Source organism: Mus caroli, unplaced genomic scaffold (genome assembly GCF_978045245.1).
Source record: "Mus caroli unplaced genomic scaffold, Mus_caroli_1 scaffold_1, whole genome shotgun sequence".
Lineage (NCBI taxonomy): Eukaryota > Metazoa > Chordata > Mammalia > Rodentia > Muridae > Mus > Mus caroli.
Genome location: NW_028227256.1, coordinates 69,246,825 through 69,268,589, shown reverse-complemented (window position 1 = coordinate 69,268,589; position 21,765 = coordinate 69,246,825). Strand labels below are relative to the sequence as shown.

Sequence of the window (21,765 nt, the reverse complement as noted above, 5' to 3'; positions counted from 1 at the left end):
GGAATCCCCAGGCTTTCCCTGTAAATGGCTTTCATGCTGACAGGCACTTGGCAACCATGTGCCCAGGCAGACTTTTACCTACACTGTTGAAAGAAGACTCCAGGGCAGTTTGGGTCTCATGCCCTGAGGTGAGGTGAGGATGAAATGCAAGACCTCTCCCCTTTGGGAGTGAGAGTGGCTTCTGCACGGGGTGTAACATCTGAGCAGCTTCTCAAATGTCCGAGGTTCATTAAATATTTATTATCAGCAGATGGTGGCCAGGGGCGAAGCGGCCGCTCTCACTTTCTTCAGAACCTTTCAGACTTGGTTTATAGGAGGGAGGAAGAGAGAGGGGGAAGCTGCTGGCTGTCTGGAAGTCCCCTTCCTTCATGTGTCCTCCCAAGACTCTTAGGGTTCCCCCCCGCCCAACACACACACAGTTCAGTTCACACGCCTGCCCTGCGCACTTCATGGGCTGGGCCTCACAAAGGTTCCAGAGCTGCGTTTCCTCAGGTGATTTGCTTTATTCGTTTTAGTCTGGCCTCTCCTGGCTGCTTTCAGAGTGAGGTAAATTGACAGAGTTGCTGGAGTCATCCCGGTAAATTGACAGAGTTGCTGGAGTCATCCCGGAGCCTGTGGTGATCAACACTGAGGACTCAGGAGCTGGCCAGACAAGACCTGTCTAAAGAGCTCGCAGCCATGGCTCTCTCTGAAGTGTGTCTGTGTGTGTGTGTGCGCACACATGCACTTGTGTGGGTGCATTTGGAGACCAAAGAACGGCCTTGGTGTCATTCTTCAGGAGCTGTCCATCTTCCTTTTGGGACAGGGTTCCCTCGCCAACTCAGAACTCACCAGTAGGCTGGGCTGGGATTACAGCCTTACCTTACCATACATACCCGTGCTGCAAAGGCAGCCAGTTTCCACACTGAGCTATTCTTCCAGCCCCTTGACTGCCCTTTTGGAAATCATTACTAGAATAATCAGTTACTTCGTGGCAGGAGTCCACCTTCCCTCTGATTCTAAAGAAGACTTAGTAGTCCTGTAGAACATGGCCACTTGGGTCCTGGTGGGGAGATGTCGGGGTGGGGTGGGGTGAGGTGGATGTGGCTGTCCAGAGACGGGTGGGCTCAGATGGGGGCATCTGATGAAGGAGGGCGTAACCCTGGAGAGGTTCACTCAGGGCAGCCCCCGGTGGGTCTTTTCCTCCTTTCTATTGTCTCCTGAGTTTCAGTGACTAGGCAGAGCTTGAGCCTCTCCATGGGCTAACTTCAAAACCGTAGCCTTAATGAGAACTCTGTAGACCCTCCTGCCTCTGCCTCTGGAGTGCTAGCATCAAAGGCATGTGCCACCACTGCCTGGCTTATATGTTACGTTTTTAACCTTCCTAATTATGCATCTCTCTAGCTTACAGATTAAGTAAGCTGGCATCTATCATTTGATGAAGTGACTGCATGTGTGTGTGTGTGTGTGTGTGTGTGTGTGTGTGTGAAGGGGTGGGGCAGGAGAGAGCAATTCAGTCCCTAAGAGATGATTGCCTTGCCTTAAGGCTAGGGGCATCCAGTTACTGCCATTGAGTAATTGATCCCACTTAGGGGATGAGCTCACCGTGAGGCAGTCTGTCTGTGAGTGAGGCTTCTGTGTGCCTGGAACCCATGTGACTATAAGTCGAGAGAATATTAGAAATGTCTAGGCTGGCGTCCAGGGATCCAGAGCAGGATATTGTAAAAGCTGACAGCTGGATGTTGCTCCAGTCTGGAAAGCACCTTACTTATCTTATCCTCATGCTTTTGGTCTTGAGGGATGAGATAGGTTAGGTAAATTCAGTGCTAATCAACTTTGTATTGCCAGTTTTTCAACAGACACCCCTTAAATGATTAACATGCCCCTGTGCAGACTAGAACAAGAATCCGATCTGAAGTTTTAAGACAAAGGAGACAAAGGATAACAGAAGATGGGCACACCGAGCTTTATCCCGCTCTTGGCTGCCCATGGGGCATCCAAGAGAAGGGTCAGCGCTAATGAGCAAAACCGGTCTCTCAACTCCTGTTGTGACATGGTTGCTCAGTGACTCCCAGACAAGACCCTCACCTGGGAAGATTGTCAGCCTTTCCTCAGAGACGTTTAGTTCTTAGCTATCAAGTGGGATAGTGACCTTCACCCTTCCTGCCCAGGCGGCTGTATAACAGGAGGGGTGGAATGGAAGAACACTTGATGCAAGTGTGGAGTCTAAGGTGCCATGGCTTCCAGGCTGTAAGAGCTAGTAGGCAAAAGGGACCCGGCTCAGCCGCCATGCTCCTCACCACCATGCTGATGATGGTCGAAGCCCCTGAAGCTGTGAACAAGCCCCCAATTAAATGCTTTCTTTTGTAAGAGTTGCCTTTGTCATGGTGTCTCTTCACAGCAGTAGAATTGTGACTAAGGCACACAGTCCTCCTCATGTGACAGTTGATTGTGACACTGCCCCCAACTATGCAATTTCCTTATTCCTCCTTGAGAGTTATTGCTCTACCACCCTTTGATCTGACCTGTCACAGCTCATGGGACAGAAGCCTGGGCTAGCACTGTCCTCAGCCTGACATCAAATCACCCTGCGCCTTCACTGTCTCACTGTAGTGTGGGTGCAAGAGCTTGAATTCCCCAGCCTGTGGGTGCCTGGGGCCTCCCAGTGCTGATGCCCTTTCTTGAGCTGTTTTTCTCAATGGGATTCTTGGCCCTCGCTCCTCGCTCCTCCGCTCCTCCTTTGGGTGAAAGGCTGATGTTGTCTCCATAAGAGCGCCCAAATTTCCTTCTCTTTTCATGCAGTCGATTACTTCTTCCTCTCTGCTCTCGTCATTCTGTGCTGTAAATTGTTCTTACCTTCCGATATTGTAAGGGCACATGCACAAACTACTCAGGTATGTATCAAAGTCTGTGATTTTGATAAATAACTACCAGTGTAGGTTTGCATGAATGATTGAGTTCAGCATGCTCATTGAAGTCTTTTTGCACAGAGCACCAAGGCAGCTTTAATCTCAGCCCCTTCCCCTTCCTTCTCTTTGTTTGTTTTGACACAGGGTTTCTCTGTGTAGTCCTGGCTGTCCTGGAACTCACTCTGTAGACCAGGCTGGCCTTGAACTCAAGGAGCCTCACCTGCCTCTGTCTCCCAAACGTTGGGATTGAAGGATGTAGCTAGGGGTCTTACCAGGACTGTTCAGTACTCAGCATCTAGGTCCTATGCTGGCTCAGGTAGCTGGCCTCTGATTGGCCTTGGCTCCAATATCCTCCTCACCTTTTGCCCTGGCTTTCTTGTGTGGGCCCTGGCTGTCACTGCCATTGCTGAGGACTGGATTGACAGCCTGGTCTGCACCTGCTCACTCTCGCCCCAGGGCATCTCTCCTGGTTCCCAGTCTGGTGACTGGCTCTTGCTTCCTGTTGTGAGATTTCCTTGATGCCAGCTTCCGGGAGTGTCATGTTTGTGGACCTCTTGATGGTTGCCTTCAACCTACCTGCCATTTACCCTCAATCCCTCCTTCCCCTCGGCCGTCTGTTCTTCTGGATGTCTTCTGCATGTTTTGTTTGCCATGCTCTCATTTTACACACACTACATGTGTTTGCGTTCCCGTGGCCATTGGGCATTCTAGTTCTGCCTCAGAATGGCATCACTTCCATTCTGAATGGCAGAATGGTATCCTGGAGTGGCCTGGAATGGTATCCTGGTAAGTCAGTCATAGCTCAGAGGGACTCTGACTCCCCTTGCAGCCGTCTCCCTCCTAGTTCAACTCTATCACCCTAATTCTGCCATACGGAGCCATGGATGGGACAGCCTTCATCAGCTTCACACTGCCATTCAGATCCTGACATCTCTTGTTTCTCACTCGAGTTATCTGAATTGCTTACATTTGGATGTGTGCACTTATTCTGGTGCTAAGGATCAAACCAGGGCCTCCCACACCCAATTACATCTTCGTTTCGACTTCCCCTTCCTCTTTTTTAAAATTTCTTATACATGGGGTATCTCTGTGTAGCACAGGATGGCCCAAGCTTGCTGTGCCCATGCCTATAGATCCTCAACTACATAGTTAAAAAAAAAATCTCTGGAATGCTCAAGCATTCCCCATACTTTACCTGGGTTTTAAGATGCTAATGCTGTTCATCACTGTCCTGCCTTCCCTCAGGAGTCAAGCCCGTACTAACCTAGGAAAAGGTTAGGTGCATGAATGTGCGTGTCTCTAGCCCTGAGCTTCCTCCCCAGCTTCTCTCACTTCTTCCAGTGTGCCCACCGAGTTTCCTCCCGCACCTCCCTTGCTGGCAGCTCTGTTGTTACCTGCCTCTGTACAGTTCTAGTGTGGTTTCTCCATTTGCCTGCCCAGTGTCTACTGCTGCCAGGATCTGCTGCCAGCATCTGCTGCCAGCATCCTAGATGTGCTCTCCCCCTGCTCCCTTTACAGCACTTATCATAGTTTTTAATTATTAGCCATGTGATCACCCAGTAGCAAGCTCTTACTGGTTTTACTGAGGATGGGAGACAGGAGTCACGTCCATATGCCCACAGTTTTACTGAGTCCCGTGATTAAGGTGTAGTCACCCTTCATACATGTTATTACATGAAGTGAGCAGCTCCAGTGTGGCTGACTGTCCTGTCCTTCAGAAGTTAACTAGGGCTATGTACAGGCATGTCCTGTGTGCGATGCTTCATCACCAGCCTCCCCAAGGCCAAACATGGGTATACTTTATGAAGAAAAAATCATGAAACAAGAGTATGGAACAAAGAGACTGAACTTTCCTTTCTCTGTCTGTCTGTCTGTCTGTCTGTCTGTCGTGCATGTATATCTATATGGGCATACATGCACGTGGGAGTGCAGGCACGTGGGTACAAATGCATGTGGAGATCCAACATTAATATCAGCAGCTCATCTCCTTCTGTCCCACCTTTTTTGATAAGGCAGAGTCTCTCAGTCAAACACAGAGGTTGCCAATATCACATGGCTAGTCTTGCTATCCAGCTTGCTGAAGGGATCTTTCTGCATCATCTGAGGCTGTAATTACAGATGGGCTGCCAAACACCCAGCTTTCACCTGGGTTCTGGAGATTTGGACTCTGGTCCTCACCCTTGTGCAGCAAGTGGGATTTTTGTTGTTATTGTTGTTGTTGTTTTGTTTTTGTTTTTCTATGTAGCCTTGGCTGCCCTGGAACTTGCTAGGTAGACCAGGCTAGCCTCAAACACATGAAGGTCAACTTGCCTCTGCCTCCTGAATGTGGAATTAAAGATGTACACCACTACACCTGGCTCCAATAAAAACAAACGTGCATGGGTGTTTTGCCTGCTCGCACATGTGTGATTGGTACCCTTTGAAGCCAGACGAGGGTGTTGGATACCTTGGAACTGGAGTTACAGATGGCTGTGACCCTCCATGTGGATGCTTGGAATTGAATCTGGCTCCTCTGGAAGAGCAGCTAGTGCTCCTAACAGCTGAGCCATCTCTCCAGCCAGGAAATGCTTTAATCCACTCAGCCATCACCCCAGTCTACAACTGAAATTCTTAGTCCTTGAACATTCAGAGTATATGGGTGTATATATTTGTTGCTTAGGGTTTAAATGTTTTCTTGGGGCTGTGTCTCCCAGATAACCTGGATTCAATTCTAAGCATCCACATGGCAGTTCACAACTGTCTGTAATTCCCATTCCAGAGGATCTGAAGCCATCACACAGATATACCTGCAGGCAAAACACCAATGAACATACAATAGAAATAAGTAAATCATAATTTTTCTTATCTATCTATCTATCTATCTATCTTTTGCCTGGATTTATGTCTATGCACCACAAGTGTGCCTGGTGCCATAGAGGCCAAAAAGGGCATCAGATCCCCTGGAACAGGAGTTACAGATGGTTATGAGCTGCCATGTGACCTGAACCCTGGGTTCTCTGGAAGAGCAGCCAGTGCTCCTAACTACTGAGTCATTTTCCCAGACCCAGGCTTGTTTGTGTGTGTGTGTGTGTTGCTAGACACCCATCTTGCCATCCATCCCTTTTTGGCTATTTTTAAAGTGATTAATTAATTAAGTAAGTAAGTTTGTTATTTGTTGTGTTTATGTTTAGTTATTAAAAGTAACTTAGACCTTTTTGTTATAGATAAGTTACATGTTTTTATTTATATTGTAAGATTTACATATACAGTATATAACATATATGGTATATAATATATACATATAACAAAATCCTTACTCTTTCTTTCTTTCTTTCTTTCTTTCTTTCTTTCTTTCTTTCTTTCTCTCACAGTGGTAACAATCCATATTCCTCCTTTGGAGCGACTCTGGAGAGGGATGATGAGAAGAATTTATGGAGCATGCCTCATGACGTGTCCCACACAGAGGCGGATGACGACAGGATCTTGTATAATCTGATAGTCATTCGTAATCAGCAGACCAAAGACTCAGAGGTAAATCCCCTTCTGACACCTTACTATGAACAGCTTACTATGCCCAGAAATGGCTATTATAGGGCTGGGGCCGGGGTTGACGGTCAGTACAGTGTCTGTTGTGCAAGGGTGAGAACCCAAGCTTGATACCCAAGAGCTCACATAAAAAAGCTGGGCATGGCAGCACTTGCCTGTAATCTCAGTGCTGAGGAGGCTGAGACACAGGAGGATCACTGGGTCAGCCAGTTCAGCTGAATCCGTGAACTCCGGGTTCATTGAGAGGTCCTGTCTCAAAAGATAAGGTGGAAGGCTGGAGAGATGGCTCCGTGGTAAAGCGCTTGCTATGCAAGGCTGTTGACCTAGGTTGGGACCCGCAGAGCCCATGTAGAAGTCACATGAATCTGCCATCCATGCCCCTGCTGGGAGATGACAGCAGAGACAGAATTGCCAGAAGCTCGCAAGCCTGCTGCCCTGGAAATACACAGCAACGAACAGTAGGAAAGACCTTGTTTCAAACAAGGTAGAAGCAAGGACTGATGCTGGAGGTTGTCCTCTGACTTACACACACGCACACACACACACACACACACTATGGCATATATGTGAGTGTGCACCTATGTTCACACACATACGTATACACAGAGCCAAGGTGGCAAGCATCTAAGGACCTACTGTTAACCCCTGGTGTATGTACACACGCTAGGTAAAAAGAAATGGTAATTGCAGGGAGACCAGCTGGAAAGAAAGACGGGAGCATGACTATACAGCCAGGTGGTGTGGTCCAGGACGATCAAGAAGTCTTTCTGCCTCATCCTGCTTGGTGGTAGGGACTCAGCCTATAGGAGTGGAAGGCTCCCTATAGGAGGCTGAGTTATGTGAAATGAAGGACATATTTTAGCAGTATGCATTAATGCTGGTTAATTAGGGTTAATCCTGATAGACTTGCTTGATAGCCTGGTAAGACTCATTTTGAAGTTTTCGTTTTTTTAAAGATTTATTTTTATTTATTTCATGTATGTGGGTACACGGTTGCTCTCTTTAGACACACCAGAAGAGGGCATTGGATCTCATTACAGATGGTTGTGAGCCACCATGTGTTTGCTGGGAATTGAACTCAGGACCTGGAAGTGCTCTTAACTGCTGAGCCATCTCTCCAGCCCCGTTTTGAACTTTTATCTTAACAGTCACACATTACGTGTTGACTGTAATGAATGCTCTTGAATGGCAATGAGAAGGATGGCTTGATATCTTACATCATTCATCTCTTATTTTCCCAATGGTTTAACAAACCATGGTTAGATAGTTTAGATTGAAATGCGAAGGGCAGTTGCATTTCCATGAGTTCTAAGTTAGCAGGACCTGAACCATTGGTGCGTGTGCCTTTGTAGCATCCTGCCCAGCTTTTAGGAGTAACTTTAGAAGTTGGCATGTTTTGGTGTTTTGTTTCTGGTGTGATTTGATTGCCTTTGGTTAGAGTTGGAATGGGGAAAGATGGCATTTCTCTGGTTCTGATGGCCCAGAGCTTTCTGTTGGTATTTAGCATCTCACTTAGGGTGGAGGTTCTCAACCTGTGGGCTGAAACCCCATTTTTTTGGGGGGGGGTTAATCACCTAAGATTATCAGAAAAAATAGATATTCACATTACAGTGTATAACAGTAGCAAAGTTACAGTTAGGAAATAGCAATGAAATAACTTTATGGTTGGATGTTCACCACAGTATCAAGAAGTGTATTAGAGGGCCGCGGCCTTAGGAAGGTTGGGAGCCACTTCACTTGGAGGGTGTTTGCAGCTGAATCCTGCAGCTCTCCTAGGGGGAGTTCTTGTCTCAGTCTTCTGAGTGTCTCTGCTTTTGAAATGACAATTCAGGAGGCCATAGGAGCGGCAGAACACTCTCCCCAAGTGCAGCTTTTGAAGTGAGCCCTGTATGGATGTCCACCCAGAGGGGTTTGTTCGTTTAGTCTTGCTCAAGAAATGTATTGAGCTTTACTCTCAGAGACAGTTACCAGGACAAATAACCAGATTTGATAGTTATTACACCTGAAATGATTTAAAATATCTGAAGCTGGGCGTGGTGGCGCACGCCTTTAATCCCAGCACTCAGGAGGCAGAGGCAGGCGGATTTCTGAGTTTGAGGCCAGCCTGGTCTACAAAGTAAGTTCCAGGACAGCCAGGGCTACACAGAGAAACCCTGTCTTGAAAACCAAAAAAAAACAAACAAACAAAAAAAAAATTAAAATATCTGTTCATAGGGCTTCCCTTTTTGAAAAAATATAAAAGTAATATATGCCTAATTTAAAAAGCTTGTATTTTCTTTAAAAAAATGAAATGAAGCCATATAAATTATTCATCTCTCACAGATTGGACTGTCCTCTGCACCTTGCTTTTTGTCCTTCTTAGTGTGTTGTAGATACATTTCCATTTCTGTATGCTTACTTTTTTTTTTTTCTCTCCTTATTGCGTTTGGAGACTGTCTGGTATTCTGTTGTATGAATTTACTATGGTTTATTCAGTGGTCCATATTGCTATTGAGGGTAATCCTTTTTTGGCCATTAGAAGCTATACTGCAGTTGATGTCTAGAGAGATTTGTAGGACCTTACCTGTTTTTCTCAGGAGTTGCTGGGTCAGCGTATATATTCAAAATAGAAACTGGGGGTGTAGAGAGAAGGCTCAGTGTTTGGCTTCTTTTCTAGAGGACTCAGGTTCTGCTTCCAGCACACACATGGTGGCTCACAACTATTTGTAACTGTAGTTTCAAGGGCTATGATGTCTGCCTCTGGCCTCCATGGGCACCGGGCACCCGCATGGTGCACATACATACATGCAGGCAAAATAGTCATACATATAAAACTAAATTAAATAAAACAATTTAAGTGGAAACTAGAACATTTCAAGGTAGAATGGAGGTTGCAGTCTGAGATCTCACCAGGGAATAGGTTGTAATTTTAGTGAATGGTGTGGTTCCCCAGAAGTCCCCACGCAGCATCCTGAATGCTATCCGGAACCCATGCTGCCTTTATGGGCACAGTTGCTAAGATCCAGACAGCTGCTTGCCATGCTGAGGGTGTGGGGCCTAAAATGTTGGAACTTTTGCTTTTTAAAGTAAAACTGAGAAATCTACATTTTCATATGAAATAGCCAGATTTTTAAAGGAACTCATATTAGAAAACTTGCCGGCTAAGCAAAAATGTTAGCACATCACTGCTGCACAAGGACATATGGAATGGAGCCACTAGTACTTACTGTTATCACTTGTGCAGAATGATTGCACAGTGGACTGACCATTGTTCTTTGTGAAGATGAAGCTAGCAAGCTGGAATGCTGGTATTTTAAGTCTGAAAAATTCTATACTTTATTACTGTGCTCGTAGAGGATAACATTGGTACAGGTTTTATTTAATAAAACAGGACCTGGGGCCGGGCGTGGTGGCGCACACCTTTAATCCCAGCACTTGGGAGGCAGAGGCAGTCGGATATCTGAGTTCGAGGCCACCCTGGTTTACAAAGTGAGTTCCAGGACAGCCAGAGCTATACAGAGAAACTCTGTCTCGACAAACCAACCAAACAAACAAAAAAATAAATAAAATAAAACAGGACTTGGGTTTTGAAAGAAAGAAATTCCACCTAATACAAGGAGCACTAGACAATCCACCTAATACAAGGAGCGCTAGACAATTCTGAATGCATTGTTTGGAAGCTCAAGCAGTGTATTGAAGGAACCAAACTGTCCTTGAGTAACGCCATCACCAAAGACTCGGGAACATTGGGACTTAGGATTCTCTGAATAGTGGGAAATGATTTCAGAAATGTGTGCGCGCTAGCTACAGTCTCTGCATGAAATCTGGCGCTGTTGGAGGAGAAGTACAGAGGCTTCCTTTACCCCCCCTGCTGAGGGGACTTTACTCCAGATGGAAAAGGACGCAGAAGAGGACACACACTATGAAGGAGAGGCTCCAGATTTAACTTGAAGTGTCAAAAAGTGTGAAAAGTAACATCGTTTGCATCTCACAGACAGAATTTGCTTGCTTTTCTTTATGCGAGCTCTCAAGCGCCAGTGGAAACCAGACTCGGAGCAAGAGAAACGACGTGCTGACAGCCCTGCAAGCGGTGAAAAATGATCCTTTGAATGATGCTGAGAAACGCTTCACGTTTGACTGAGAGAAGTAGCGAATAGTCTCGTGCTCATGTCAGTAAATCACAATCCGTATGCTCTTGCTCATTAAACTACTTCTACTTCATATACTACTTAGTTCTAAGGAGCTTAATAATTGCTAGTGATTTACTATCGATGCACCTGATTCATTCATTTGTAAAAGCATAGTAATGATACTGATTTTCTTGAACATAATACTGAAAGCAGTGCTTAGCGCTAGGCTCCTCTTTTGTGTGTGTGTTTGTGCTCATGTTAGGATGCCCTGGTAACAACTCAGTAAGTAAGCACAGTTATTGCTTCCATTTTAAGCAACTTACTCAAGGCCACATACCTGTTACGTTTAAAGCCAGGATTTGAATCTGGGCTTTAAGAGTCCCAAGACGTAATACGTGGGAGAAACGGACACCACCAGTGCCTAAATTCAGACTTAGATCGGGTTTCAGAGAGCACGAGCAGAGACGTGTTGAAGCCAGCAGAGGAAAGGCATTTTCACGAGTGGAAGAAATGCCATGCTTGGTGGGAGGCCGGCAGCCACATTTCAAGAAGTGTGTCTCAGCTTTATGGTTTTTCCATGGTGACCGATGCTGCTCGCCGTTTGCCAAGCCCCGCCAACAGCTCTCTGAGGACTGGGTACTTAATTCTGCAGGGCTGGGAATAAGTCCAGGATCTTGAACTTGCTAGGCAGCTGTTTGGCCACTGTGCCATGTCCCCAGTTCAGATTTGACACTTTTTTTTTTTTTTTTTTTTGGTTACATGTTTTTATTGTCCTGCTTTGGACATATTTCTGCATGTTTGTTTTTTGTTTTTTGTTTTTTTTTAATATTTTTTATTACATATTTTCCTCAATTACATTTCCAATGCTATCCCAAAAGTCCCCCATAGCGCCCCCCACTTCCCTACCCACCCATTCCCATTCTTTTGGCCCTGGCATTCCCCTATATTGGGGCATATAAAGTTTGCAAGTCCAATGGGCCTCTCTTTCCATTGATGGCCGACTAGGCCATCTTTCGATACCAGATTTGACACTTTTGATGAAGAGAATTCATGTTAAATGTCAGATCATTCTCCTTAATACCTTTAAAGGCATAGTGGATGACAGGAATTCTGTGCTTACGTTTTAGGCAGATGAGTAACCACATGATTGAAAATGTATGCAGTTGTCATGCTAGGAACCTGCCAACTTGTCACCCAGGTAGTAGTTACACATCAACAGGTGCCACACGGTTACCAGATGCTTGTGTGCATGGGATAATCCTGTAGAAACCACATCGGCCCAAACCCCAGGGGAACAGCTAGCTAAATATTATTAGGGCTTTTTTTTTTTTTTTAAATGTTAAAGACAAAATCATAATCATAGCAAGAGGACTAGGTTCTGGCACCCTGTTAGCAGGCATAGCACACAGTTTCTGTAAGGTTTAAAATAGTGTCTGGCCTTCCTTAGGGGTTATTTCTAGTGTTGGATCCTATGTTCAGGCTATCATGTCCTTGATCCAGAAAGAAACAGCAGAGTATAGTTGATAGGGATATTTGCAGAGAAAGAAAGGGCTGACCTGATCGCAGACCAGGCTCGTGGAGGATCCCTGGAGCGCCCGGAGACTTGGGTTTTCCAGTCGGGCTCTGCGTTACTTGCCCCAGCAGGTCTCCAGAGTTGGGCAAACCTCATCCTTTCAGGGACACCTGATTGCCTGCACACGGCAGGGCATTGCCTAGTGTTGGAGATAGGGCCGCAAGTCACACCATCAGAAGGCACAAAACAACAGGGGGACGTTTAAGCTGTTCTCCAGATAATTCTGGGTTCTTCCAAATGCTTTTTATGGGGGATTCAAATAATCAATCTCTGAAGGCATTCTTTTTTGTTGGCTTTTTTGTTGGGTTCAACCTAGGGCACTAGCCAATTGCTCTAAGTCTGAGCCAAGCCCTTGGTCCCAAATGCCTCAGTCCTGCATTTTACTTTGCTAGCAACTGTTTGGATCTAGGTGACTTGGTGAGGGATCCGGAAAGCACAGGAGCCAAGGTGCCAGGGGCCCCGCCCTGTTTTCTGGGTAGCCGTATTTATGAAGTACTGTGCTGTGTGCTGAGCAGTGTGCGTGTGGCATGCTGTCCTGACAAGTATTGAGTTCTCCGGAAGCTCGAGGAGGGGGACTTTCAGCAGGAAAGCTGAAAGCTCAGGAAACTGAATCATCTCAAAGGGTTGGAGGAAATGGGAGGGATAACTGCGGTCCCTGCCCAGGGCTGTGTGACCCAGAAACCTGTCCGACTAGAAACACCCTTCTGGTCCCTCCGGTAAGTTTGGGAAAACCTGGGCTACTTTTTGGTTAAAGCCAAAATTGCCTGTGTAAATCTTGACTTAATGCTGTCAAGTAGACAGTAGAGTCTGTGTGTTTACTTGGACACACCCTATACAGTGGAATTAGGGTGGTAAGTTCTTAGGTGATTGTGGGCTATTGGGGTGACATGCCCCTGGTACTATGGCATATTCTGGATAGTACAGTCCACCGAGCCATACCAGGTCACAATCTGCTATATTTTAAAAAGTATAGTTGTTTCCGGATGTCAGGATTAACATACCCTTCATTTTTTGTTTTACACATCTGTGCGAGCCATGTTAACTGGCAGAGTTGATGCAGTAAACTGGCAATTAGATGATAGCAGAGGGCAGGGACATCATTGGACACACTGTAGCATGCTTAATGTGGAAGATCACTGGCTTTGGAATCACACAGCTGGGAGGGTGAGAGATGTATTGTCACCATGCTCTAATTAGGCAACACCTTATTCAACTTTAGAGTGACTGTACTGTTTGTTTTCAAGTTTGAGTCACAGTCCCCAAGTCTAACTAGGAGGAAAGGAGTGTTTGCTAATATCTAGCCAAAAATATAAACCAAGACTTACCTGGACAGGCTGAGACATAGACCACCTTGACCTTTTCCTTCCTTCCTTCCTTCCTCCCTCCCTCCCTCCCTCCCTCCCTCCCTCCCTCCCTCCCTCCCTGTAAAATACACATAACAACACTTACCATTTAATTATATTCTCTCATTTGAAATATATACATGTGTTTGTGTGTATGTAATTTGTTTGAGTATGCATGTGGAAGCTAAAGACAACCCCAGGTGGTATCCTTCAGGTATGTCTACCTTGGTTTTTTAAACATGATCTCTCACTGACCTGGAACTAAGTAGACTAGACTGGTGGCTCACAAGCCCTAGGATCTGCCTGTCCCCACTCAGTGCAAGGATTACAAACATCTGCCCCCACCCCTGGCTTAAATTCTTTTCTTTATTTTTTTTTGGGGGGGGGCGCTGTATGTGCATATGGGGAGGAAAATTTGTAGGAGTTAGTCCCCTCCTTCCTCTGCTTCTTGAGTGCTGATGTCATGAGCATGCGCCCTTACACCTGGATGTTTTATGTCACTTAAAACAGAACGCTTGTGGAAGTCACGGGACAGCAGTGGGTTTGGGGATCGAACTCAGGTTTGGCAGCAAGCACCTTCACTACTGAGCCAGCTCGCCAGGCCATGCTTGCCTCTACTTCCATTGGTTCAGGAGACGGAACTCAGGGCCTTATGCTTGCAGGCACACAGTCTCCCGGGGCATTTCATTTTCAACGTTGAATGTTCTGTGTAGTGACATTTAGCACGTTCCTAGTCTTTGGCGGCTATCTATCCGTCAGTCTCCAGAAGGGTCTCAGGCCTTTGCGTATGTAAGTCTCAGGGCCTAAACTCAAGTCGTCAGATTTGCCAGTGAGCACTCTTACCTGCTGGGCCATCTCAGTAGCCTTTGTCTTTTGTTATTTTATTTTATTTTATTTTATTTATTTTTTTGTTTAGGAGTCTGTATTTTTCCGTTGTCCAGGCTGGCCTGGAAATCTCTCAAGCTTGTCTCAGGCTTGATAGCCTCCTGCTTTAGGCTGCCGAACCCGCTGGGATTAGAAGGCGAGGGCCACCATTGCTGTAGGGCTGTTTTTGAGGCTCTGTCCTCATTGACTTCTGTCTGAAGCTGCAGGAGGGAAGGTTTGTGGAAGTGGTTAATGTACTTACAAACACCAGCAGCTCTGTGATGTAGGCAGGACCAGCTGGGCAGAAGCTGGCCGGCTTCCTCCATAGCCGCTGTGTCCTGTCCCTGAAGCAGAGGGCCAGACCTCTGTGGGTTAGTGTGTGTGAGGAAGGCTCTTCTTAGTTGGCAGGTGGGCTCAAGACAATCTGCTAGTAAGAGTCCACCTCCGGGTACAGAAGGCAGATGGAGTTGAGAAGAAACTAAAACTACAAATGTGTCTTAAAAGTCTTATTTTAGGGCTGGTGAGATGGCTCAGTGGGTAAGAGCACCCGACTGCTCTTCCGAAGGTCCAGAGTTCAAATCCCAGCAACCACATGGTGGCTCACAACCATCTGTAACGAGATCTGGCGCCCTCTTCTGGAGTGTCTGAAGACAGCTACAGTGTACTTATAATAAATAAATCTTAAAAAAAAAAAAAAAAAAGTCTTATTTTAAAAGCAAGCAAAGCAACCAACCAGTTGACCCTGTATACATTCGAAACACTGAGGACTCATGCCAAGCTTGTTGAGGACCACTGCCTGGCTGATTGATTGATTGATTGATATTAAGGTTAATTTTATATGTCAATGTATTTGGGCTACAATGTACAGGTATTTGGCCAAATATTCTGGGGACTGGCCAGGTGGCTCAGTGTGTAAAGTGCTTGAGGATCTGAGTTCAGATCTCAGCTCCCATATTGAAAGCTGGCCGTGGTGGCATTTGCCTTCCAGCTCAGCAGTGAGGAGGTAGATAGAGATGGAGGACCCCTGGCTCTCAGAGGCCAGCCTCTGTCTGTATCACTGTTCAGTCATCACCGGGTTCCTTGATAGACCCTGCCCAACTGTGTGTGGTTCTGAGGATCCAGGTTCAGGGCCTCCAGCGAGTGCAGCAAGCACTTTACCCGTCAGCCACTTTCCCAGTGAAAGTACAGTTAGTACATCACAAATGGCTGCCCTAGTAGGTGGTATGCAGCCTGGCTAGAGATGAGGATTATGGGTATATCTGAGAAAGGCTGTCTGCTTGCTGGATGGATAGGTGTGGCTATCTCATCTGAGTACACCGATGCTGCTGTGCCATAGAGACGTACATCCCTCTGGCCTTGTAGTTTCCTTACTGCCCGGATACAATTCAGATGTGTTACCTTGTCGTCATGGGCTTTATTTAAAGAAAAAATTCTCCCTAGTACTTATAGCATAATCCGTGATGATTGTGCCCCCCCCCCATGCTTTTCTAAACTGATTGGCTTTGCTTTACTAGAGTGCTCTGGAAACTGGATGGGGATGAGGGAGGATGTGTGTCTAGGAGTGGCCGAAGCAGGCTCTGTGGAACTCCTCCAAAGTGGACTGGCTCAAGCGTGATGAAGCCATCAGTCACATGTGTGTTTGCAGTGTCACGTCAGTCGCTTGCTGTCATGTCAGTCGCTTGCAGTGAAGCCAGTCGCCTACTCCAGAGCTTTATTGTAGCGCCCCCCCCCCACTCTGTCCTTGTAAACATTCCTGCCCTGTCTCCTGCCCTCTGTTTGTCTTGCTTCTCTCAGAATAAATGAAGTCAGCTCTTAATCGCACGGAACACTTGAGAGGCTCACCACTGACCCACTGGGACCTCCTGCTGTCAGTGTGACTCAGCTGCGGGGATCACGGGAGGGTTCTGAAGAATATGCAGAAGAGGCGTGCATGCGGCTTGTTTGCTGGCTTTGATTGCTCCTGTATGGGAAATAGGAGCTCCTTCAGTTCTGGAGGGGGTGGAGAGCTGCACCTCAGCCTTCAGGTCCCCAGGGTACCGGGGAAGGGAATCATCAGGGTGCAGGGCTCCTGGATACCTGTTGTTCCATCAGCAATTGTTACGCATGCTGGTTTGGCTGTGCCACTTTATGGTTGTGCAGTTTAAGAGTCAATCCATGTAGCTAATGAATACCAGCAGGCACAAATAATTGCCAAGTTTAATTATGGATCGGGTGAGGAAAAGTCACACCCAGCTTTTTTCCCCCTAGTTTATTGTCTTTGTTATCAAAGCACTTAACTCGGGGTAATTTTCTGTGGGCCTGAGTTAAGAAGAGCTGAGCTCCTCTTTCCCTAAGCCGTGTGTGTTTCGTTGTAAAGCAGCTTCCAGCGTGCAGGAAGTGTGCGCTGGGGCCACAGGTTGCTAGTCCTGGCTGTGCAGTGTGTGACTCAGATCCAGGAGATCTGACACCCTTGATGGTTACCCAGACCCAGGTAACCCAGGCCGGCCATCCCAGAGGGGTGTGGTGGACGCAGCCTTTCCTACAGCCACCGCATCTTACCTGTTCACTTGTCCAACGGAATGTGCTTCTGTTTCTTCAGGCTTCATTTTTACCTGATTTTCTTTTTGTCCCCTAACTTCAGTTGACCTTACCAGAAGAAATATTGAAAATAGGTGCAAAAGGGTAAATCTAGACGTCCCTGGGGGACGTGGCCTTCTTAGCTGTTCACTCTGGTCTCTTTCCAAACGGCCACATAAACTTTGGGGGACTCTGAGGAGCTCTAAGAGTGGGGATGTCAGGGGCTTGCAGAAAAAGACTTGAGACTGTGGGCTGGGTTTTAATCCAGGCTTGACAGTCTGCAAAAATAAATAGTAAAATACTTGGTCATATTATATTGAGTATGCTCTTTTTGTGCATAAAGTTGGTAAATGTCACTAATTTTTTCTAATGGTGTGTGTGTGTGAGTGTCTGTGTGAGTGTGTATGTGTGTGAGTGTCTGTGTGAGTGTGTGTGTGTGTGTGTCTGTGTGAGCTACTGTGTGCAGTCACATTTCATTGTGTCTTTTCTTCCCCAGGCAGAGGATTGGAAGGAATGGGTTATATGTAGGGATGGAAGCAGAGTCTTTTAAGTAGGATCGTCCTATCCTCTTGGTGATCAGAAAGGAGAGTGTCCTCTGCATGCAAAACTGTCCCTTTCATAATCTTTAAGGAATTCTCCAATCATAGCCTCCAGTGTGTTTGTCAACAAGTCCCACAACCTTGGTTTTTTTTTTTTTTTTTTTTTTTTCCTTCTTCTCTTCTCAGCTTTCTATGTAAGTGAGTGTCCACTTTGAGGCCTAGCTCAGCTGGGAGTTTAAATAAAGCAGATGTTAGGAGGAATTCAGCTGTGGGGGGGATGAATTTAACCTGTATTACAATTTTTTTAGTGTTAAGCACTCATTTAAACATTGTCCTATTTATTTTTATGTATGTATGTATGTAGGTGAGACATGTGAACGCCAAGGAACACACATGGAGGTCAGAGGACAGTCTCTAGAGTCAATTCTCTTTTTCTGCCATATAGGTATTATGGGCTAAATTCAGGTTGGCAGCAAGCAAGTGCTTTTACACACTGGAGCTATCTCACTAGCCCCAAAGCATTCATTTCTTAACATTTAATTATTTTTTTTATTTACTAATTTTCTTGTTTGATAGTTTCATACACTTGTATACATATATAATATATTCTGTTTACTTTACCCTCCCCCCAATTCATTACTTCATGGTTTTGTTTTGTGACCTATAATCAGGGCCATTTGTGTAACCATTGGATTGGAATTCTCCCTTGAGACCTAATGGGATCCTCAGGGTTTTCATAGTTGAAGACAGTGAATTTGCCTGAATCTAATCCTACCAGAGCGTTGAGCACGGAGTGCCGGGGCCTTCTGTATCTCCTCATCCATGTCTGACGGTTGCAGAGCCTAATCTTGTGTGTGCCTTGTGCAGTATATAAAACCGCTGAGTTTGTGACTGGGATAAGGGTGTCTTGCCCTAAAGATGCCATTTTATTCCCAGCACTTGGGAGGCAGAGGCAGGTGAATTTCTGAGTTCGAGGCCAGCCTGGTCTACAGAGTGAGTTCCACGACAGTCAGGGCTACACAGAGAAACCCTGTCTCAAAAAAACCAAACCAAACCAAACCAAACCAAACAAAAAGATGTCATTTTACAGCCCGTCTCTTCATTTTTAATTTCTTCATTTTTAATTTCTTCTGCCCCCTCCTCAGTGTTCCCTGAGCCTGTGTGAGAGAGGATGGCATAAATGACTCTGGGCTGCTACTTTGCAGTGTGGAGAGAAGAAACTGAACCCGTCCACAGTCATACTCCATATGAAGAGCCTGGTCTGCCCAGTGCGTTCCTGCTGGGCTGTCAGGCACCGCCGTGGGAAAGGTTGCCCTGACTTGAGGACTGACTTACATGGATTAAGGTTGAAACAGCGTCCCCACCTTCTGAACCCCACTAGCTTGGGATCCAGGATTCCCTGGGATGGAGACAAAGTCCTGAGGTTGGAGGCCAAGGCACCGCACACAGATAGTTAGCACCGGAGCAGTCTTTCTGAGGTGGTGAGGGCAGACCGTGGGCACCCCGGGGATGCCCAGAACGCCGTTGCCATCCGATAGACAATGTAGGGAATTGGAGAAATGGTGTCCTCCTCTCTGCTGGCAGATCCCTGGGTGGTGTTGAAACACAGTCCTTCACCCCACTGCCTCTACCTGCTTCTCTGCCCTAGTTTCTAAAGGGCAACTCTTGTTCCTCTGTTTCTGCTGCTTCCTACCTCTTTTGACTCCTGTGGCTGCAGAAGGCTGAGGGCAGAGTGATATAAAACCACTGGGAAGCGAAGCGAGCAGAGTGCCTGCTCGTTTGTCTGTCCTTTTCCCTGAAGACCAGGACGTTCTCATCTGTCTTTCCTTTATTTGTCTGTCTCTGTCTTTATGGGAACCTCTCATCGGTCGCACTGGTCACTAGGAGAGCATTGGGTTCCTGGAGTTAGAGTTGTGGGGAGCTGTGGGCTCCCTGATGTGGGTGCTGGGTCTGTGGAGAGAGCAGCAGTCCTCGTTCCTGCTGAGCCACATCGCCAGCCCCATATGCTATTCACTTTAGTAGTTTAATCTGTATCTTACCTGTTCGAAGTGATCTTTGGGCTAGATAGAAACTAGTAGGTGTGCACACTGAAACATTTCAGAGGGACACTCTCGCAGCGCACTCTCCTCCCTCCACGTGCAGGTGGCCGTTCACTCTGCTGCTTTTCAGCCAGTTGTGGAAGCTGATGCTGTGCTTATGGCCTGATATTTAACATTCACTGTCTTACCCTGTTTTCTGTTGCTAAGAAGAATATCTGAGATTTAGTAATAAGCAAATGAAACACTTTTGTTCTGGATCCTGTTTGGGAATGTGGTGCTGATGGGGGATGGGGGGCTTGTGCTGTCAGCTCATGACAGACAGCAGAGTGGTAGGAGGGCAGTTTCAGAAGTACAGAACACAACAAGGGAGCCCTTACTTTATAATAACCCTTTCCAAGGCAACCAATTATAGTGGTTCGAGCAGAGTGCCCTCCACAGTCTTGGGTATGTGAACACGGGGCTCCCATTTGCAGGTGCTGCTTGGGTGTGGGGGTGTTAGGTGATCCAGCCTTGATGGAGGGAGTATATCATGGGGGTGTGGTTAAAGTGTATAGCAGTGTGGAGGGGGCTTTGAGAGTATGTAGCACTGGGGGGAGGGGCATTGAGAGTGTGCACCTATAGCCTCACCTTACTTCCACTTTACTGTCTGTCCGCTTTGAACTTGCAGTTGAGGGTGAGATCTCTCAGCTTTATGCTCCCCCACCATACCTCCCCACCATGGTGGACCCTCATCCCTCTGGAAACCATAAGCCCAAATAAACCCTTCCTTCTGTAAGTCGCCTTGGTCATGACATTTTATCACAGTAACAGAAACAACTAAGACACCCATTCAGCCCTTTGAGATGGCTCTTCATCCTCTCATTGAGAGTGGGGCTCCTGTGACATAATCCCCTCCACGGTCCCATCCTGTCCAGTGCTGTTACATTAGCAGTGACACTTCAACCCAGGAGTTGGTGGAACAAGCCATATCCGAAGCCCATAGCATGGGTGGTGTGCTTCTGAGAGAGCGCTTTTGCTTGTGTTCTTCACAAGGTGAGAAGTTCTCATCCTATGGATGAGATAGAAGGCACCGAGGCCATGTGGCTTGCTGGTAACGGATGGAGATTGGCTCAGATCCAGAGCCCGTGCCCTTTGCTGCAATCTTCTGCATCAGTGGCTGTGGCGATCAGTAAGAAACTTTTGCTGTAGAGACCTGGTTTTAAAGCTCACACTTCACAGATGGATTTGAGATATTTTTGTGATTTCAGTGGGTATATTATTAGCTCACTGCGGTTGCTGGATAAAGTACCATGAACTGGGTGGTTTTAACGACAGGAATGTATTCTCCCAGAGTTCTGTAGGCCCCAGGTCTGGGATCACAGACTGGTTTCTTCTGAGGGCTCCTAGATGTGATAATATCGTACCATCCCGTGTCTTTACATCAGTGTGCAGTCTCTGTGTGCAGATCTGTGTCTCGACTTTTCATACGTCATTCTTTTATAGTCTCATTGGAATAGGACTCTTCCCTACGACCTCATTTCTATTTCATTATTTTCAAATAAGGGCTCATTTTTAAGGAACTGGGAGTTAAGATGCTTACATGAATGTCTTAAGGGACACACACAGATCAGCCCATAGTGGTGAGCGTGTCAGTAGAACATAGCTCTTCCTTTTGGTATCCAGACACAGCAGTAAACGTAGGATCTGTGTTTAAGGATCTTATATTCTAAGGGGAGAACGGGTAAGTATGATGTTGGGTAGTGACAATCACTTTGAAATCGAATGATGGGAGAGGGTGAGCTCTCTGAGGAAACAGCCTATCCAGGGGCTCCAGGGCACTGCAGCATAGGAAGAGGAGGCAGGCCCTGTGGCTTCAGAGGAGCAAGGAAGAACCACGCAGTCAGAGCGAGGATTTTTAACTTTTACCTTTGCAAATGTTTTTCTTTCTCACTAATTCTGGATGCATTTTGTATCTGGGAAACTCATTCCTTGGAGTCATGAGAAAGCTTAGTGGTGACTTCCTCTTCCATCCCTGTGTGTGACTCAAGTCTCTTAGCCACCCCTAGACATGGGTAGGCACTGTCTGCCCTTTGTTTTCCTGGACTGTGTTTCCTAGGATGTTTGTGCAACCCACGGCTCTGGGAAGTGGATGGAGGTTGGGCCTCCTTCTGCTACAAAGGGCGGCCAGGCTCACTGTTCACTGTAAAAAATGTGTGAGTCCCCTAACATTGGAGATTCTTTCCTCTACATCAGTGGGTCTCAGCCTTCCTAGTGCTGTGACCCTTTGATACAGTTCCTCATGTTGTGCTGACCACCATGAAATTATTTTTGTTTCTACTTCATAACTGTA

At 46.5% G+C, this 21,765-nt stretch overlaps 1 protein-coding gene across 1 annotated transcript in view; it reads left to right on the top strand.

The window, feature by feature from the left end:
* Mreg (melanoregulin) overlaps positions 1-21,765 on the top strand; it is a 53,639-nt gene that overhangs the window by 14,722 nt on the left and 17,152 nt on the right. Inside the window, exon 2 of the mRNA XM_021168932.3 lies at positions 6,239-6,398. Within this exon, the coding sequence (XP_021024591.1) occupies positions 6,239-6,398 (160 nt within the window). The remainder of the gene's footprint in view (positions 1-6,238; positions 6,399-21,765) is intronic.